The 19,463-nt window shown below is 40.1% G+C and overlaps 1 protein-coding gene across 4 annotated transcripts in view; it reads left to right on the top strand.

Moving 5' to 3' along the window:
- incenp (inner centromere protein) overlaps positions 1-19,463 on the top strand; it is a 53,254-nt gene that overhangs the window by 8,610 nt on the left and 25,181 nt on the right. For 3 of the 4 annotated variants that reach the window (XM_034176341.1, XM_034176340.1, XM_034176342.1), the window contains exons 6-11: positions 1,015-1,084; positions 4,184-4,310; positions 7,197-7,236; positions 9,401-9,488; positions 9,581-9,721; positions 15,302-15,319. In XM_034176341.1, coding sequence (XP_034032232.1) covers positions 1,015-1,084; positions 4,184-4,310; positions 7,197-7,236; positions 9,401-9,488; positions 9,581-9,721; positions 15,302-15,319 — 484 coding nt within the window. The remainder of the gene's footprint in view (positions 1-1,014; positions 1,085-4,183; positions 4,311-7,196; positions 7,237-9,400; positions 9,489-9,580; positions 9,722-15,301; positions 15,320-19,463) is intronic. The other variant, XM_034176343.1, reaches the window with a different exon arrangement.

Below are 19,463 nucleotides of genomic sequence, written 5' to 3'. Positions count from 1 at the left end.
TGACTCTGGTGTGTATGTGTGTGTGTGTGTATATATACACATACACAGGGTGCATCTGGAAAGTATTCACAGCGCTGTACTTTTTCCACATTTTTTTTATGTGACAACCTTATTCCAAAATGAATGAGGTAATTTTTCCCTCAACATTCTGCACACAATACCCCATAATGACAGTGTGAATTTTTTGGGGGGGATTTAGATTTTTGCAAATTGATTAATAAAACTAAAACAACTAAGAAATTGCATGTACATAAGTATCCACAGACTTTACCATGAAGCACGGTGGTTAGTGGTTAGCACTGTTGCCTCACAGCGAGAAGGTCATGGGATCAATTCCCACCTGTGGCCTTTCTGTGTGGAGTTTGCATGTTCTCCCCAAGTTTGCGTGGGTTTCCTCTGTGTGGTCCTGTTTCCTCCTACATTTAAAGACATCCAGGTTAGGTGAATTGGAAACTTTATAAATGCCCAGGTGTCCCCTGCAAAAGAGATCTTGATTTCAGCCTGGTTAAATTGAAAAAAAAAAAGCTGTACACTGATGTTTCCGTTGAACCTGATGGAGCCTGAGAGGTGAAGCAAAGAAGAATGGGCAAAACTGCCCAAAGATAGGTGCGCCAAGCTTGTGGCATCGTAGTCAAGAAGACTTGAGGCTGTAGTTGCTGCCAAAGGTGCATCAGCAAAGTATTGAGCACAGGGTGTGAATACCTATGTGCACGTGATTTCTTAGTTTTTTATTTAAAAAGAAAACCTTTTCATGTCATTATGGGGTTTGTATATACGTGTGTGTGTCGAGTTTAGAGACGATATTGAGCCTTATCCTGAAATGTTAGGTTTTTAGTGTAAAAATTGGGAATTGGTACGTAATGGACTATCCTTTTATGTAAAGCAAAACAAACTATTGTATGTCAGTTGCACTTTAAGCTTGTTCAGAAGAACTGTTTTTAACAGCCGTTGTGCCATTAGTGGTGAAACATTTGACTGTGTGTATATTTTACATTTCTGTGTTAATTGCTTTAGGGAAGTACCAACTGTTCATGCAGAGTCTGATGTCGGTGCTGGAAGTGAAGAGTCCAAGGAGAAAATGGAGGTATGACTTTATTCTATGTTTTGTCTGCTGTTACGCCATGGGGCTGCATGTTTTGATGAAAGATCTGTATTGTGGGTCAAGGTAAGCATCAGAAATGGTATGTAAATTATACCTGTTTGAATTTGTTCTGTGGTGTGTGTTTTGGATACATTGGCAGAGTAGATGTCAGTCTGTAACAATGAGTTGTCTGGAACACTGGAGAGCATCATGTGGATTTTGGTTTTCCTCCAGTAGGGGTGGGTGATATAGCCTCAAAATTATATCACAATATTTTGAGGAAATTTGCAATAACAATATTTAGAATGTTATAGAAAAAACTGAACGATCGTAGGCTGACATGCTTCTCACTTTCAGACATGAATGGCTTGTGTCATGCACTCAGGAATGTAAATGCAGAATTGCACCATTTGAAGTAGTGAATTGAAAATCTACAGAATGGAAACGCATTTATTTCTTAAATGCAAATATGGAAATATTTAATAGGACTTTCCCATCCATTGCAGTGATGAGTATTGGAATTACAGGTTATTGCAATTACAGTTAATTTGGTGTACAGTGATCTGATTGCTAAAGCCCCTTTCACACTGGGCCGACGTAGAGTTGCGTAAAGTGGCGTACCGACTACGCTGAGCTTATGCAGCCAAACGTGGCAATATACTGAGGGACGAAAAGGGTCCACGAAGTGGATGCAAAAAATTAAAAGTTTAAGTTTTTCACAGACTTTCGGTGTAGAGCTCTATGCAAGTCTACACAACACTCCGCCACTGTATGTAAGTCTACACAACACTCCGCCACTGTATGTAAGTCTACACAACACTCCGCCACTGTATATAAGTCTACACAACACTCCGCCACTGTACACCATGCCTCTGCAAAAATGTACGCAGCCCTACGCCTGTCTGGTGAAAAATCCTTTTAGGTTTTTTATCAGTACATAACTGCATTGCTAGATTTTTTTCATCCTGCTGGACTCTGCTGAACTTTGCTGGCAGTTAAGCTTCAAAACCATGGAAGAAAAACAGGCGGGCCAAGCTTCTCCCCTGCTTTTAATTTACGCAGACATTCCTGTGTACTAGATATGCAACTCTATGCAGGCCTCGTGTGACAGGGGCTTAACTCCAAAACTAATGTCATTGCTGACTGTGTAATGCAGAATATTATTGTCAGTAAAGGACATCAGTTTTTCCAACTGTCAGATATCCTCTGTATTAGTATTTTTAATCTGTGGTGTCTGTGTCTCCAGACAAACAATATTGCAGGCTGCCTGTGTGTTTGTGCTGGTTTCAAATCCAATTCGGTGGGAGTGTCGCTTTTGCTATGGTGGCGCCAACCAAACGGCCCCCCCTAAAAATCGGTCAGCCTCCCTTCACTGTGCATGCGTCATTTCTGTACGTCAGCCACGGTTCACCAATTATCACCTTGTTTCTGCTTAAAACTGCACTCCAGTCATCATCTATCTCAGCGACAGCTATTTGAAGCTTTTGTACAACAACCTTTTCCACATAAATTCAGCATTATTTCGTAATAAAAGATGGAGGAAGCGATCAGAGCGCAGCAGCCTGAACACAGTCACATGTGGCCAGACTCCACCTGACGTCTACAAAGAATTTGTATGAGGAGATAGATGCTTCAGTTGTTTAAAATCCTCCATGGAAGCAGCCAAAGGGGAGAAAGTCTGTCTTTAAAGTCCTAGACTTCCACAATGCACACTTAAGGGTGTACGAGTAATCGAGGACCAGAGGGCCCATGAAGAAGAAAGGGGGAGTCGATTTTGACTTGCTTTGTGTGCGTACAGCCTGTAGATGGTTCCCGCAGATCCTTAAAAGGCATTGAATTTGTTTAAAATGTATTAAAATGTCTTAAATTGTTTTTTCAAAAGTCTTATAAATGCAGTGACATGGGAAGGAGGATTTTATTCATGTTTTCATCTGACATTGCAATTCAAATGTTTTTTAACAATGGGCATCTACTTAAAATTTTTCAAATGCCTTTCGTAATGCTAATCATTGCAATGGAGCCAAGAAATCTGCTTTATTTGTTGCAAAAATACTCAGAGCAGAGAACTTTCAACTGGCTAGATGCAACTTTCACAATGACATAGAATTGTAAATTTCATGGCAAGTATCTTTTCAGGGAAGAGTTTGCAGTGTGGCTTCAGCAAGTAATTGCATTCTGTGTTACAATAAATATTTGGTTCCTGAACATGACGTCACTGGCTAATCCAACATGGCGGAATCTGGTTCATCCAAAACGGCTGCATTTCTGTGTAAATCTAAGATATTTCTCATATATTGTGTAAAAACTAGCGAGAAATACACTTCTAAAACTGAAAACGCTGTTTTTGTGACCTGATAACACCTATGGAGTGATTTAGAAAACAACTGGCAGAGGTCAGCATGCACTCACATCACACACAGTCAGATGTAACAAAAGTTTGTGTATGTGCACACGCATACCATCCCACAGACACTGTTTAAAGGTACATGCTCATATGGCTGAGGGTATTTTAGCATTATGTTATATTTTTTGGGTAATGTGATGTTGGTCTTAAATTTCATTCAGGCGACCATTTAAAAAAAAAAAAAAGGATCTTAAGCTGTCGGAACTCTGCTGTAATCTGTTCCTACTTTCTGATTTGGTTAGATTTATATTTTTGGTTAGAAGTTCTACTGCCATTATTTTAAGAAACTTTATGAGATCTGTGAAGCGTTCAGAGTAACTGATTTGTTTTACAAATCAGTTAATGAGTGCATGACACTGCATTTGCATAAAGTTTAGAATGATGTTAGCAGTTTTTTTTCTGCACACAGAAGTGTGTGCAACATAAGAGAAAAGGCAGAGATGCAATCCTTTACATGCAAGAAATGGCAAATCCAGGTGTTGCATAAAGTACAGTATCCTGTCTGTGGGCTCAGTTGGTGAAGAGGATTTATTTAATTCACAGCCTTTTCTGGCTGTTATTGTACAGGCTCACGTCGTGGTTGCAATGTGATAAATCTTTCAGTCCTTGTGTCAAACAAAATAAAACTTTGGCTGAGTGAACAGCTGTCTATTATTTTATTATTATTAAATTTTTTTTTTTTTTTTTACAAATTCTAGATCCAAAACGACCAAAGTCTACAACAGTTTACTGGTTGCATAACTCGTTCTGTGGCTGCAAATTCACCAAAGTTGGCACGCTCTGCTGCTGATCACACCACTGCTACGACTCTGAACAATAGAACAGGTATGAGGATGCTGTCTCTCCCCCTCTTCCCCAGCTCCTTGTTATATGTAGGCCACATTTGATATTGGGCCTGGGACACATGGAGAAAATTTGTCCTAATAGTGTTTTATGACAGGTACTGAGGGGTGTGTGTGTGTGTGTGTGTGTGTGTGTGTGTGTGTGTGTGTGGTGTGTGTGTGTGTGTGTGTGTGTGTGTGTGTGTGTGTGTGTGTGTGTGTGTGTGTGTGTGTGTGTGTGTGTGTGTGTGTGTGTGTGTGTGTGTGTGTGTGTGTGTGTGTGTGTTTAAGAAACTGCAACACGCTAATATGTCACAATTATTAGATACGTAAGTTTTCTACTCTTACTGTCATTTCTATGCATATTTTCCAAGTCCAAAGTATATAAACCTGAAAGCTTATTTGATTTTAGCATTTCGAGTGAACTTTTTTCAGGTAATGAGGGAGAGTGTGGCTTAAAGTGATGAAAACCATCAATATGTTTACAAAATAAACTGTTAAGTATCTCAGTACTCACTAAGGCCAAACACATTTTAGACTACAAATAGCTCCATATTCTCTATTGTTCACTAGTTTTACCATATTTAAATTGTGCAGAAGTTTGGGGTAGTACTTATAAATGTACATTACATTCACTATCGATACTACAAAAAAGAGGATAAACTTCACCAAGCTTACAATTTAAAAACATTAAAATTCAACGACCTGGTTCATTTTTGAACAGCACAAATTATGTATAAAGCAGCAAATAATCTACTTCCCGGAAATACAACCCTAATTCCAATGAAGTTGGGACGTTGTGTAAAATGTAAATAAAAACAGAATACAATGATTTGCAAATCCTCTTCAACCTATATTCAATTGAATACACCACAAAGACAAGATATTTGTTCAAACTGATAAACTTTGTTTTTGTGCAAATATTTGCTCATTTTGAAATGGATGCCTGCAACATGTTTCAAAAAAGCTGGGACAGTAGTATGTTTACCACTGTTACATCACCTTTCCTTCTAACAACACTCAATAAGCATTTGGGAACTGAGGACACTAATTGTTGAAACTTTGTAGGTGGAATTCTTTCCCATTCTTGCGCGTTGTGTGACTTCAGTTGTTCAACAGTCCGGGGTCTCTGTTGTCGTATTTTGCGCTTCATAATGCGCCACACATTTTCGATGGGTGACAGGTCTGGACTGCAGGCAGGCCAGTCTAGTACCCGCACTTTTTTACTACGAAGCCAAGCTGTTGTAACACGTGCAGAAGGTGACTTGGCATTGTCTTGCTGAAATAAGCAGGGACATTCCTGAAAAAGACGTTGCTTGGATGGCAGCATGTGTTGCCCCAAAACCTGGATGTACCTTTCAGCATTGATGGTGCCATCACAGATGTGTAAGTTGCCCATGCCATGGGCACTAACTCATCCCTATACCATCACAGATGCTGGCTTTTGAACTTTGCCCTGGTAACAATCTGGATGGTCTTTTTCCTCTTTTGTCTGGAGGACACAATGTCCATGATTTCCAAAAACAATTTGAAATGTGGACTCATCAGACCAGAGCACACTTTTCCACTTGGCGTATGTCCATTTCAAATGAGCTCGGGCCCAGAGAAGGAGGCGGTGTTTCTGGATGTTGTTGATGTATGGCTTTCGCTTTGCATGTTAGAGTTTTAACTTGCGCTTGTAGATGTAGCAACGAACTGTTAATTGACAATGGTTGTCTGAAGTGTTCCTGAGCCCATGCGGTAAGATCCTTTACACAATGATGTTGTTTTTTAATGCAGTGCCGCCTGAGAGATCGAAGGTCATGGGCATTCAGTGTTGGTTTTCGGCCTTGCCGCTTACGTGTAGAAAGTTCTCCCGATTCTCTGAATCTTCTGATTATATTATGGACTGTATATGATGGAATCCCTAAATTCCTTGCAATTGAACGTTGAGAAACATTGTTCTTAAACTGTTGGACTTTTTTTTTTTTCTTCTTCTTCGTGCAGTTGTTCACAAAGTGGTGATCCTCACCCAATCTTTTCTTCTTTCCAGTTAGGTATTCTTTGAGCATTCATCAACTTCCCAGTCTTTTGTTGCCCATCCCAACTTTTTTGAAATGTGTTTCAGGCATCCATTTCAAAATGAGCAAATATTTGCACAAAAACGTCTATCAGTTTGAACATTAAACATCTTGTCTTTGTGGTGTATTCAACTGAATATAGATTGAAGAGGATTTGCAAATCACTGTATTCTGTTTTTATTTACATTTTACACAACGTCCCAACTTCAGTGGAATTGGAGTTGTATTCAAAAATTGTTTTTTAACAGAGATGGGGATTATAACCTGAGGGCGGAGTACACACTAAAACATCTGCGAGTTCGTACATTGTTAAAAAGTTTTGTATATCAATATGTGGAGAGAAGCTGTGGAATGGTGTTGGGGCAGAGCTCAAGCAATGTCCAAGCATGACCCAGTTCAAACGGTGGTACAAAAACAAGGTTTTCACACCTGGTCACCAGTTGTTTATTGTATCTGTTATTCCTTACATTTACTTATTTATTGTTTTCTTTTTTGTTTGTAAATATGTGCATATGTAAATATATATAATCATGAGATTTTTGTAGATTTTTACATACATCTAGTTGCAAAATGGTTTAAAAGAGTATTTTGAAATCACCTGATGATTAAGAAAAGGACTTCAATAGGACAAGGGGTAGGACTGAATAAGCATATGCTTCCTACTGTCTTTCGGAGACATGTTGCCATTGTTCCTTTTGTTTTGTCTTTATTTTTGTGTGTGTGTGTGTGTGTGTGCATGTGTATGATTTGATGCTTTTCTGTTTGTTTTCTTATTTGTTTTTGTTTTTAAATAAAACTTTCAATCAGTCATTGTTTGCTTCTCATTTCAGCTGTCACAGAAAAGCAGCAAACTTCACGGTCAAGTAAAAGGTAATGTGTGTGTGTACACTCTACATATATAGATGACAGACTATTATTCTGCCTCCACTCGAGCTGGGGCAATATGTCCTAAAATTAATATATGGTTAGGCATGTCGTGATAATGACAATTACAGACTTATTGTTTGTTATATAAAGATGAACATAATCATTTTTCCGACCTCAATATATCGCCTTTTACACGTGTGTTTGTTTTCATAAGTTGCCAACATTTCAGCGAGTTGTGCTGCTCATGTCCTGCTTTCTGTGAGAGGTGGGTTCAACCTGCTCTCTGTGCGTGAGAGGCTCACACAAAAGCTTGGCAGCCACTCAAAACAAAGTGATGGCAATATTCCACCCCAAAACTTTGGAAGAGTACCATATTTGCAAAGTCACACATGTCAAAAATGCTTTTTGAAGAAGGAAAAAACAAAAGTTGCACATGAATCAAGTGTCAACTTTTTCTGTGTGATGAGCTCTTTAAGTTGGGATTTTTGTCCATTGTTGTAGTGTACTTTTTATTTTTGCCACTTTTTCTTTTATTATTCGTGTTTATTTTGAGTTGTGGTTTGATTTGTGGGAAAGACTTATGTAAATAGCAGGGCTGTTAAAACTCAGCGGATCCGATGAATTCTGCGGAATCCATCATGGGGGGGTGTTAGTGTTGTACTCTAATCGTCACTGAGTTTTTAAAATCTTTTTTCTTTTTTTTTCCGACATTGTGCAATTTTTTTTTAGTCCGCCGACACTGATCTATGTGTTACAGATACAAATCTGTGTCCTCTGATCTGCGGAACTCTGCGGAGAAAAATGTTACTCAAAGCGTGGCTGTTACAACGGTTGTTGTAAAGCGTGACTGGTTGGTTGCTGTGGCCACGCTGTGTGGCTGTTGCAAGATGCTTAAGTTAAACATAGCATGCGGACAATGCAAACTTTTAGAGCTCTCAAGTTTTTAAAAGAAGAATTTTGCAGCATGTCTGTCACAGAGCAATGTTGGACAGAGGGAAGATGGTGAGAAAATAAAGTTTGATAAGGACAATCCATGGAATTGTCACTGGCTTCATGAACACATCTGAAAGATAAAAGAAACGGGAAATGTGGACTGCCCTCAGGAAACATGGTAACAATTTTTCTGTCCCTGGAAAATAAACATTGTGCTGTTCAAACACAATTTTAGACAAGATTATGTGACCTTTCCATTACTAGTAAAATGAATTTAAAAGGATAGGAAGCATAGTCATATACTATGACAGTATGCTAGCTAAGGGTGTAACGATACACAAAAATCATGGTTCGGTACGTAGCTCAGTTTTGAGGTCACGGTTCGGTTCATTTTCAGTACAGTATGGGAACAAAATGGAAAACCTAAATTTGCTTGTTGTTTAAACCAACAATTTATTGTATATTTTGTGGGCTTAACAGTCAAAAGTCTCATGAAATAGGGTGTTTTTGGTTTTTTATTTTTGCCAAATCTGTTTCAAGCTTCATTTTATAGCTAGTTTTGAATTTGCTTCAAATCTCCTTTTGTTGCAAATGTGTTTTTGTCTGAACACTCTGATCTGATTGACTGTTTATGTCTTAACTTTTCACACCATGTAGAGACCCCTCCCACCCACTACAACAGTGCACAAAAATCCCAAATTGAAGAGCTGTTAATACACTAAAGGTGTGAGTTATACTCTGGACAATACAGTATATTATTGTTTTAGCAATGGTACATTTTTTTTCCTTCACAATAATGTCATTTTTAACTTTTTGATGTTAATAAATTAGTCAAAACCAACTTGATTTCAAAGTCAACATTCAACTGCATTACTTTATCTTTAAATATTGCAAATGGTAACTCTAAGTTAATTTGCAGTACCGACAATGGTCTGTTACCATCCCCAATTACACTTGCCAGTTCTTTAATTCCCCTCGTGCATTGCCAGGATAATTCATGTCAGATTTCCCTGTGCAGTGGGTATATTGTTTTATCCTGTAGGTGCTAGCCCAGCTCCACTTGTTAGTTGATACTAATGTGGGGGTTGGGGCAGACATCTGTCAAAACAGTCACTTTTGGATTCATCTGGAGCATGAAAATTGGCTATGAACAAATCACTTCCTCTTCTTTTTTTTTATTTATTTATTTGGTGTGTTGCAAGCTGATGAAATTTCTTGTTTCTGCTTTATTTAGACTACGTCAGAGTATCAAACGTAAAGCACCAGATACTGTAGAAGACAGCCCCTCAAAGAGGTTCTCTCCTCCAAAGAAAAGTAACACTGTAAGTGCTGTTATTTGTGTTATGAACCTGAATATGACAAATAGGAAATGGGTCAAAACAAAAATTGAGTCAATTTTTATTTTTTGAAATAGGCAGTGAGGCCCAATATGAGGGCTTTCATACACACTGTACAGAAGAATCAGATTCTAATGATGACTCCAAGCTCACTGGGTCGTGCTACTGTGGTGAAGTCCTTCATTAAACACACGACTCCTCTAAAGGTTGATCCCAAGGTAAGTTCATAAAGTGACAACGGGGTTGGACAAAAATATTATCTTTGGCACCGTTTAAGCTGATGCTGCCTTGAGTGGTTCATTTTATGGAGGAAATGAACAGGAGTTGTTAAGCCTCTGTCCCACCGAATAATAAGCCATGAATATGAACCATGCATCGGTATGTAGTGATTATTCAAAGAATAACCCACATTTTCATCTATCACATATCTACTACTAAGGTGCCTCTATGTGCCTCTCTGTACCCTGCATGTGCCACGTAGCAGCCTCTAGTGAGCCACGACCGACCTGTCATTAGAGCCTCGAATGGCTCGTATCAGCCACACTAAGCCAGGTAGTGCCATGATAACGCGACATTTGCGCGCATTTAGGCATGGGTTTGGTCCATGGGTTAAAGTTCTCTGTCACAACAACGTGTTTCCGTCATTTGGAAAATTTAACCACACATACGCATGCGCACGTTGTGTCATGTGTGTTTTGGGGCCAAAATATGATACTCTTACTGTCAAAGCAACAGCCCATTCTGCGCTAATCAAAGTAGCTGCAATGTCCGCGTGGATGACGCCACACCGCGGAGGAAGGGACTGTGAATTTTCACTCCTCTCCGCTCTGTTTACTGCTTGCCATGAGCCACGGTCTTTCTCCTACCCTGTCCAGCGGAAAGGGGGAGAGAGAGGTTTTTATCAGTCGGACCTGCGGCCTGGAGGACCGAAGCCCAGCTGCTAACAGACAGTAGCAGCAGTAGAGAACGAGTCACTTGGAAGAAAAGCGCTTAATCAGTGAAGTTCCACAAAAACCACACTTGGATATATTTTTTCTTTCCTTTTTTTACATGAGGGGCCATAACTTCAGCTTGCCGGTGAGCGCACGTGACACTGGTAACACCACGCGCATTTGAAGGAACGAGTCACGTTTCACATAAGGGAGGACATTCATTATCTTTAACTTCAGTTGATGAAGTGGTGAAGTAGCAGATATTAATGATCAGTCCGGGTCTGAGGGTTGGCTGCCCCTCGGAAAAGCCACATTAATGAGGAACGATTAAAAACTTCGGTGGGACACAGCGGACGAGCCTCGTTTCTTGATCGCACCAAAGTCCTGGTTAGTGACGTTAATTGACAGAAAGGTGAGTCACGATTGATATCTTTAAATGGCTTTGATGAAGTTTAATTTGCGGTACACTACGTTTGTTTTATGAGTGAGAGCATTTTACCATTTAAATGTGAATAAGCCTGTTTCAAGTTTCTCAGTGCGCATGCAAAATTTGACTTGCTCTTTTAAAGAGCACCCCCAGACCCCCCAGAATAAATACTGTGTTTTTACTTGACAGTTTGAAGTGACTTTTATGTTCCAGAGGGTTTCATACCCATTAAAATTTACCAGAATACACAAAATTTGACTTGCTCTTTTAAAAAATTTATGGGGGAGATCCCCCAGACCCCCCAGAATAAATACTGTGTTTTTACTTGACAGTTTGAAGTGACTTTTATGTTCCAGAGGGTTTCATACCCATTAAAATTGACCAGAATACACAAAATTTGACTTGCTCTTTTAAAAAATTTATGGGGGAGATCCCCCAGACCCCCCATAATCAATACTGTGTTTTTATTTCACAGTTTGAAGTGACTTTAATGTTTCAGAGGGTTTCATACCCATTAAAATTTACCAGAATACACAAAATTTGACTTGCTCTTTTAAAAAATTTCTGGGGGAGATCCCCCAGACCCCCCATAATCAATAATGTGTTTTTATTTCACAGTTTGAAGTGACTTTTGTTTGAGGGTTTCATACCTATTAGAATTCACCAGAATACACAAAATTTGTCTTGCTCTTTTAAAAATGTTATGGGGGAAGCACCCCCCAGACCCCCCAGAATCAAGATTACCCCCCACCACCACCACCACCCTTTTATGTACCTTTATGTTCAGGTTTTGCATTCTTTTTATGCTTTGTCTCTCTCTCCTTAGAGGCTATTTAGAATAGATTTGTATACTGTATTTATTGAGGAAAAAAGTGTGTGTGACCCCACTATGCCACATTTTAGGGAATTGCTGGCATTGATTTTTGCCAGGAAAAAGTTTGAGTCAGATAAAAATGTATTGCTTTAACCCATGGTTTAGTCCAAATCTCCAGCCCTCCCACACCTGGTCCCTTTAAAGTGTGGGTTTTCAATTCACAGTAGCATTTAAGGATGTCACATTTTTTAAAAGCAGTCCAAAAATAGACACTTAAGTACAGTCCCGCAGTTGGGCGCTGCGCGCCAGGCTGCTGTCCACCTGTAATGCACCAGCCCAGCTAGAACCGAACATGGGTTCCTGGACAGCCGCCTCTGTGCTCCTCGCTGGCTCCGCACTTTGTGTTCGCCCGTTTATTTCTGCAAAATTGCTCTTTTGCGCGCGCACGCTGCTGTTCTGCATTCTTGTACAGCCGCCTCTGTGCTCTTTCTCACGGGCTTCCTTTCCATCCGTGGCTTGCTGGCTTTATTTTTTCCCTGGCTTTAAACAGTCATTTTCACACCGTGATCCCTCTTTTAACTTGAGTTCGTCCGTGTATTTTTGCAAAATTGCGCTTTTGCACGCGCGCTGCCGTTCTGCATACACAATGAGGTGGCCGCTTTAATCATACACATCTGCTGCCGCAACTCATGTGGATCACTTCCAAAAAAAAAAATCCTTTATTTCTTCCGCTGCTTACAAGTCGCCGTGATAAGATTTTTCCATAACACCCCTTGGTTAAAGCTCTACTACTTTTTATACTACTCCGTCTTACATTAATAATAATAATTTTAACAACTAAAATGTTGTTTCTGTATTAATGTTGTAATCTGTATTAATCTGGGCCTATGTTTTACTATAGTACAGGACTAAGTTTAATTGAGCCATAAAAATGCTTTTAATTGAACCTTTCTGCATAAATAAAGTGGCATATGAAGCAGTATCTGTTTTTTTTTGTTTTTTTTTAATGTCTAAGCTCGGCATTACTGAGTGGTTTGGGCTTCTAATAAATTATGCAAATTTAGTTTCTGTAATGAATTGGAATGGCGTGTGAGTCCAGAATATTTTTAGAACTTCAACAATTTCAGAAGAGGAACTCAACCCTTTATTTCCTGTTAATTATGTAATTTTTAAATGTTGATTTACTGTCTTGATGCATTTATAAATTGTTTAGGTTGTTGTTATCATATACACACTATTATTATCAGTTTTAAAATTTATTTTATTATTACTTCTATTTTGTCATTTGATTTTTAAATGGATCACAATGGAAATACATGTTTTTACTTTTTTGTGTCATCCATGTATTTTTATCGTATTTACATCTATATTATGCACTTACATTGAACTTACTAAATAAACTCACACTTTTAATATAAATGTGGCGAAGTGGCATCTAGCTTGGGCTAGGGTTATTTGTTTGTTTATCCTAATTAAAAAGAAACTATAATTTAATTTCAATTTTAAAGAGTAGGACCGACAACGCCACCCAGGGATATGGCCCTGGGACCAATCAAAGCCCAATTTGTAACAAAAGGCTGCGCAAGGTACGGGAAACAGAGGTGTGCTTATCACAAGGTAGATTTATTCTGTCAAATTAATTTAAAAATATAAATAAAACATTACAAATTTCCCATTTCATGGTACTGCTTTTCACATTCACCTTATACGAGAATTACATTGGTTTTTGACCAGATCTTATATTGCACTTAACAGAGTTAAATTATTAAATTATTCACCTTCAACCAGATCTATGTTGGGTGAGCAAGGGTCCAGCTCAGACAAAATAAATTAAATACAAAAAAACACTGCAAACCAAAACATAAAACAGCAAACCAACAAAAAAAGCAACCAAACCATGCATAAAATTAGGCAAAACTTCACCAAGGAGGAATAAACCCCTCACCCCACCATATTAATCACAGCAGGTGAAATCAATCCCACGTAGTGCACCAACAGCACCAGCAGAGGGCACCCTCTGCAAAGCAATGTACACAGCTGTTGACAGTCAACAAAATGTGGACGACGCAATGGCCCCTTAGTAGGAGGTGGCGACGCGCCGCAGTTCCTCATGCCTGAATGAGACATGAGGATAATTAAAACAAACAATAACTATATTAACTCAGCCTGTATGGTTGAGATCTTACCTGCCGGTGGAGGCGAGCGCACCCGCAGACAGCAGGAAGAGAAGGGGGAGAGAGAACCGTGACGGACTTAACCACAAGGTCCCGTAACCCAGACTCAAAGTAGACCTACAGCACGTGTCTGACCTCACGCACTCAGCCATGAAGGAATCCCCCACAGACCAGACCTCTGTCCCGGAATGCGCAACGTTTAACGTAGCACCTGCCCAAACTGAGTCGCACACAAGCGTGCCGCCACCTGGAACCCACTCCAGGGGGTGTGTGTATGACGCGTAATGTGCGCGCTCCGGCTTTCAAGGCCATGTTAGCGCTGCCCACCATCCACCTTAAAGGTAGACCACACACCAACATACCACATAAAGATGATTACTGCCCCATGCTGAAATGGTGTGCTAGTCCAGAATGTAGTTGGCAACGTCCATTGTTCAGTGTTGTTAGCTAATATCCGTAGCTTCCCCAAAAATATTAGTCCTATCTGCGTTGCCTTTTGGCGACGTCTGTGATTGAAGTTACACACATGCATGCAGAGCTTTTTGTCTTTTCCACATTCTGCCACAAGCAGGTGCTTCTAACTTTAGACTCAAACAGAGACTGGCGGAAGACATCATAGGCACTACACTTTTCAGTCGTGGTACCAACAACATAAGACTTAACTCACTTGTGATAATGGCAACATGAGACTTAACTAAACTGACTAAACCAGTTGAACTACAAAAACACAATAATTCAGTAACAATAATAACATTGTTAAACTAAAATGAACCACAATAACATTTAAAACCCTGAACTCCCATGGTGCGTTGCAGCACAATGTGCATTGTTCCCTGGTTAGTTAAATAGCTCATTTCTCCCAAAATATTAGTCCTATCAAGTGTCTGTTTTTGCAGCGTTCATCCTTTACCCAAAATACATACCAAATGGCAAATGTCAGCTCTCCCCCGTTTCGGCGTGTTCACAGACATACGCACGTGCACACACACAGATGCCACTTGGCTATTATCATATATATATGATATGTATGTATATTTTTCCTGATGTTTCTATGGTGTCTGCTTAAACTTAAGTTGATTTTTCTACAGATGCCAGAATATAAAACAGTGAAATTTGTGTAAGCTTTGGCAGGTATAACTGAATCACGTTTACCCTTTTATTAATAAGACTGCACTCATCAAAAAGTAATAACATGCGGGATGAAAGTTCAAAATATTTTCCGTAAACCTTTCCTCTAATGTTCTGTTGCTCTTGCCAAGTGACTGACAGTGTTACCTGGTGTGTTTTTTGTCCTCATCTGAAATTGATATAAAAATTGATTTGTCACATATATCATTATTAAGGAGTGAGCGTCTCTCAACAAAACTCTTAAAATGTTTCAGTTTGCAAATGTTTGTTGTCCTCTTACTGGCTTTATTCCCACTCTCTACCCTCTTTTTTTTCCCCTTCAGCTCAGCGTTGGCATAGTGGTGAGTGTAATGCCAGTGAACTGTGGTGGGCTGTAGTAACTTGCTGGACAACATCTCATCTTACTCATCACATATTTCTAAGAAGCTCCTTTCCCACAGAAGTGGCACATTGGTGGTGGTGGTTCACACATACCTTGAAATCATACATTTTTGAAATGCTTTAGATACGCTAACAAGCTGCTATGACTAACAATCATATCATTTGATGAACTACAACCTGCTGCTTTGTATTGGTGTTGTGTTGTAAGTTCAGCAGGAGAGCTACTTGCAAATTAACTTCCATGGCTACAGTTCAGCTAGGTATCAAGTTATCCAGTAGTTCATGGAGCTTATAGTTCAACATAATACATAGATCTTTGGTATGACATGATTTAGTAGCCACTACTTACCACATCTGCATAAGGTGAATTTCACCCACAGCAATCCCAATAATATTTTCTTGAAAATCCTTAGTGATTAAGCGGCCAGGACTTGGGCCTACCAAATAAAACTGCAGTCATGCCACCAATATCTAGAGATGTGCCATCTCAACACATCAATTACACATCTATATTGTTGAATGTCCATGTGCGTGCGTCCGTCTATCCATCGGGACCTCAAACCAAATCTCTTGTGGAATGACCATGGTTGTTTTCCATTTTTGAAAATGTGGTCCAGTTACATCAGTAATTGGACAGTGAAACAGTTCTGATATTTTTGCTTCTGTTCACCACAATTGAGTTGAAATGAAACATGATGTGCTTCCAGTGTATATTTAGTTTAAATTCTTAGGGTTTAACAAAAGTACCACTTTCAACATAAAGAAATTTCCATCTATATACGTAGTGCCTCCATTTTTAGAGCCCATATATAATTGGACAAAGTAAATGAGTATTTTTAATACATATTAGTACTGACAATAGGGGTGTAACGATACACAAAAATCACGGTTCGATACGTACCTCTGTTTTGAGGTCACGATTCGGTTCATTTTCAGGACAGTATTGGAACAAAATGCAAAACCGAAATTTGCTTGTTTAAACCAACAATTTATTGTAACATTCACCAAACAGGAAAATAAAATAATTGTAAAGTGCTGCCTGGTAATAAGTTAAATAAAATGTTATCAAATAAACAACAAATGTATGAAATATTCTAAAAATAAATTCCTAGTGCTGTGTGTCAGGCAGCTAATAGTTTAGTGACCTTAACACAGGTTTATGTTTTGCACTTGTTAGAGGTGAATTTGTGGCCTCGTTTTTGCCTATAGGAAATGAGACATAGGCTTAATAATACATGGCTACATTGTAGGTTTGTCATTCTCCGGATGCATGGCGTGAGTGGTGGGCAAGAGTTGAGGCTACAGTCTCATTTGTTTCATAAAGGGCCCCCCTGGGTTTTATAATTTAGAGTCGGTTATGTGGTTACTCTGTTCAAGAATGTATTGCAAATGAATAAATTTGGGATTTTTACAATTACTTTGATTTGTAAAGTACCAAGTAGTCACACAGTGAAAGGAAAAAACAAACCTGTATAGAAAGAAAGGGGGGTAAAAAAAAAAATTGGATGTATCTACAATCAAATCATAGTCCTCCAAATCGTAATTAAATCATGAGGTGCCTAAAGATTACAACCCCTAATGCTATGTACATTGTAAGCAGGACACAGTATAGTATATACAGTGGGTAGGGTGATTCTGGTGTGCATTCAGTTAAACAAATTTAACAGATATATTGCAGTTTGTTGACCTTGGATATAATTAGTAAATATATACACTTACCTTGGGCAGTGCAAATTGTAAAATCTAGTAGCAGGAAGCAGGACCTGCCATGCAGTGCTGTGATGGCTTCCCTCACTATCCAACCATGTTGTGTGTGTGTGTGTGTGACTGAGCACCAGTGGTGGGCACAGTTCCGCTAACCGTTAATTATTGAAGATAATGTTTTCATTATCGGATTAGCTTTTCAGATAACTTAAGAGTTAAAACCATTATCGGACTAATTATCTTCTGATAAGTTTTGGTTCGCTAATTTTTAGAGCGCTAACGTATTTTTGCAGACGTGGTAAACGAAGCTGAATAGTTAACAAACATTTATGAAATCTAACATTTTAGTACATACCTGTTAAATGTTTTATAGTAGATGTGCAGTTCTATCCTCTGTAAACAGAGGAGAGCTGGTTCTAGAAGAAACTGCTGTATTCTCTACAGGCAAAGGAGCACTGGTCATAGAAAGGAAAAAAGACTCATTTCTTTTGACCCCCATACTGATACGCTGGCATTATCACCCAAGTCATTCAGAGGCATACAGTTTTAACTTGTGGTTAAAATTTTAACCAAGCTAATTTTGGACAAGTTATTTAAATTAACATCACATCTGAAGTTTTATAAAGTGAAAATATCAGGTATATGTTTTAGTTTTAAAGTAATGCAGTAATTTTGAAGGTTTTAGTGTGGACATGCTGTGTCGAGGTGCATTATGGGTACCCTCAGTACGTTCATGACAGAAGAAATGCATTTGAGACGCTTTGATCAGGCTCCACACGGACAGCAGCATTAAACTCTTTGCATATTGTGCCTAAAACTCGTGAATATATTCTCTGGGTTTATAGACGTTATTGTTTGTGTAAAAATGCCAGAAGAAGCTCAGGTTGCTCCTCCATTATTTTCAATTGGAATCATTACAATCAATTCCTGTTTGCTATTTAGTGTCCTGCTTATGTCAAACACTGTCTGTCGTCTTTGTTCCAGAGTAATATATATCCATCCATCCATTTTCTTCCGCTTTATCCAGAGTCGGGTCGCGGGGGCAGCAGCTCAAGCAAAGCCGCCCAGACCTCCCGATCCACACACACCTCCTCCAGCTCCTCCGGGGGAACCCCAAGGCGTTCCCAAGCCAGCCGAGAGATGTAGTCCCTCCAGCGTGTCCTGGGTCTTCCCCGGGGCCTCCTCCCAGTGGGACGTGTCCGGAACACCTCTCCAGCGAGGCGTCCAGGGGGCATCCGGAAAAGATGCCCGAGCCACCTCAACTGACTCCTTTCGACGTGGAGGAGCAGCGGCTCGACTCCGAGCTCCTCCCGAGTGACCGAGCTCCTCACCCTATCTCTAAGGGAGCGCCCAGCCACCCTGCAGAGGAAACTCATCTCGGCCGCTTGTACTCGCGATCTCGTTCTTTCGGTCATGAGCCAAATCTCATGACCATAGGTGAGGATCGGAACATAGATCGATCGGTAAATCGAGAGCTCTGCCCCCCTACTCAGCTCTCTCTTCACCACGACGGTCCGATACAGCGACCGCATCACTGCAGACGCTGCACCGATCCATCTATCGATCTCACGCTCCATCCGTCCCTCACTCGTGAGCAAGACCCCAAGATACTTAAACTCCTCCACTTGAGGCAAGGACACTCCACCGACCTGAAGAGGGCAAAGCACCTTTTAAAGTTCGAGAACCATGGCCTCGGATTTGGAGGTGCTGATTTTCATCCCGGATGCTTCACACTCGGCTGCAAACCACCCCAGTGCATGCTGAAGGTCCTGATTTGACGAACCCAACAGAACCACATCGTCCGCAAACAGCAGAGACGAGATTCTGTGGTTCCCAAACCAGAACCCCTCTACACCCTGGCTGCGCCTAGAAATTCTGTCCATAAAAATAATGAACAGACCCGGTGACAAAGGGCAGCCCTGGCGGAGGCCAACGTGCACTGGAAACAGGTTTGACTTACTACCGGCAATGCGAACCAAGCTCCTGCTGCGGTCGTACAGGGACCGGATAGCCCTTAGCAAAGGACCCCGGACCCCGTACTCCCGGAGCACTCCCCGCAGGGTGCCCCGAGGGAAACAATCGAATGCCTTCTCCAGATCAACAAAACACATGTGGACTGGTTGGGCAAACTCTCATGAACCCTGGAGCACCTGATGGAGAGTAATCCAATAAGTAATATATATATGTATATATGTAAATGTGTGTGTGTGTGTGTGTATGTGTGTGTGTGTGTGTGTGTGTGTGTGTGTGTGTGTGTGTGTATGTGTGTGTGTGTATGTGTGTGTGTGTGTGTGTGTATGTGTGTGTGTGTGTATGTGTGTGTGTGTGTGTGTGTGTGTGTGTGTGTGTGTGTGTGTGTGTGTGTGTGTGTGTGTGTGTGTGTGTGTGTGTGTGTGTGTG

Source organism: Thalassophryne amazonica, chromosome 8 (assembly GCF_902500255.1).
Source record: "Thalassophryne amazonica chromosome 8, fThaAma1.1, whole genome shotgun sequence".
Taxonomy (NCBI): Eukaryota; Metazoa; Chordata; class Actinopteri; order Batrachoidiformes; family Batrachoididae; genus Thalassophryne; species Thalassophryne amazonica.
The sequence above is the reverse complement of the archived record's forward strand: the minus strand, read 5'-3'. Positions and strand labels throughout refer to the sequence as shown.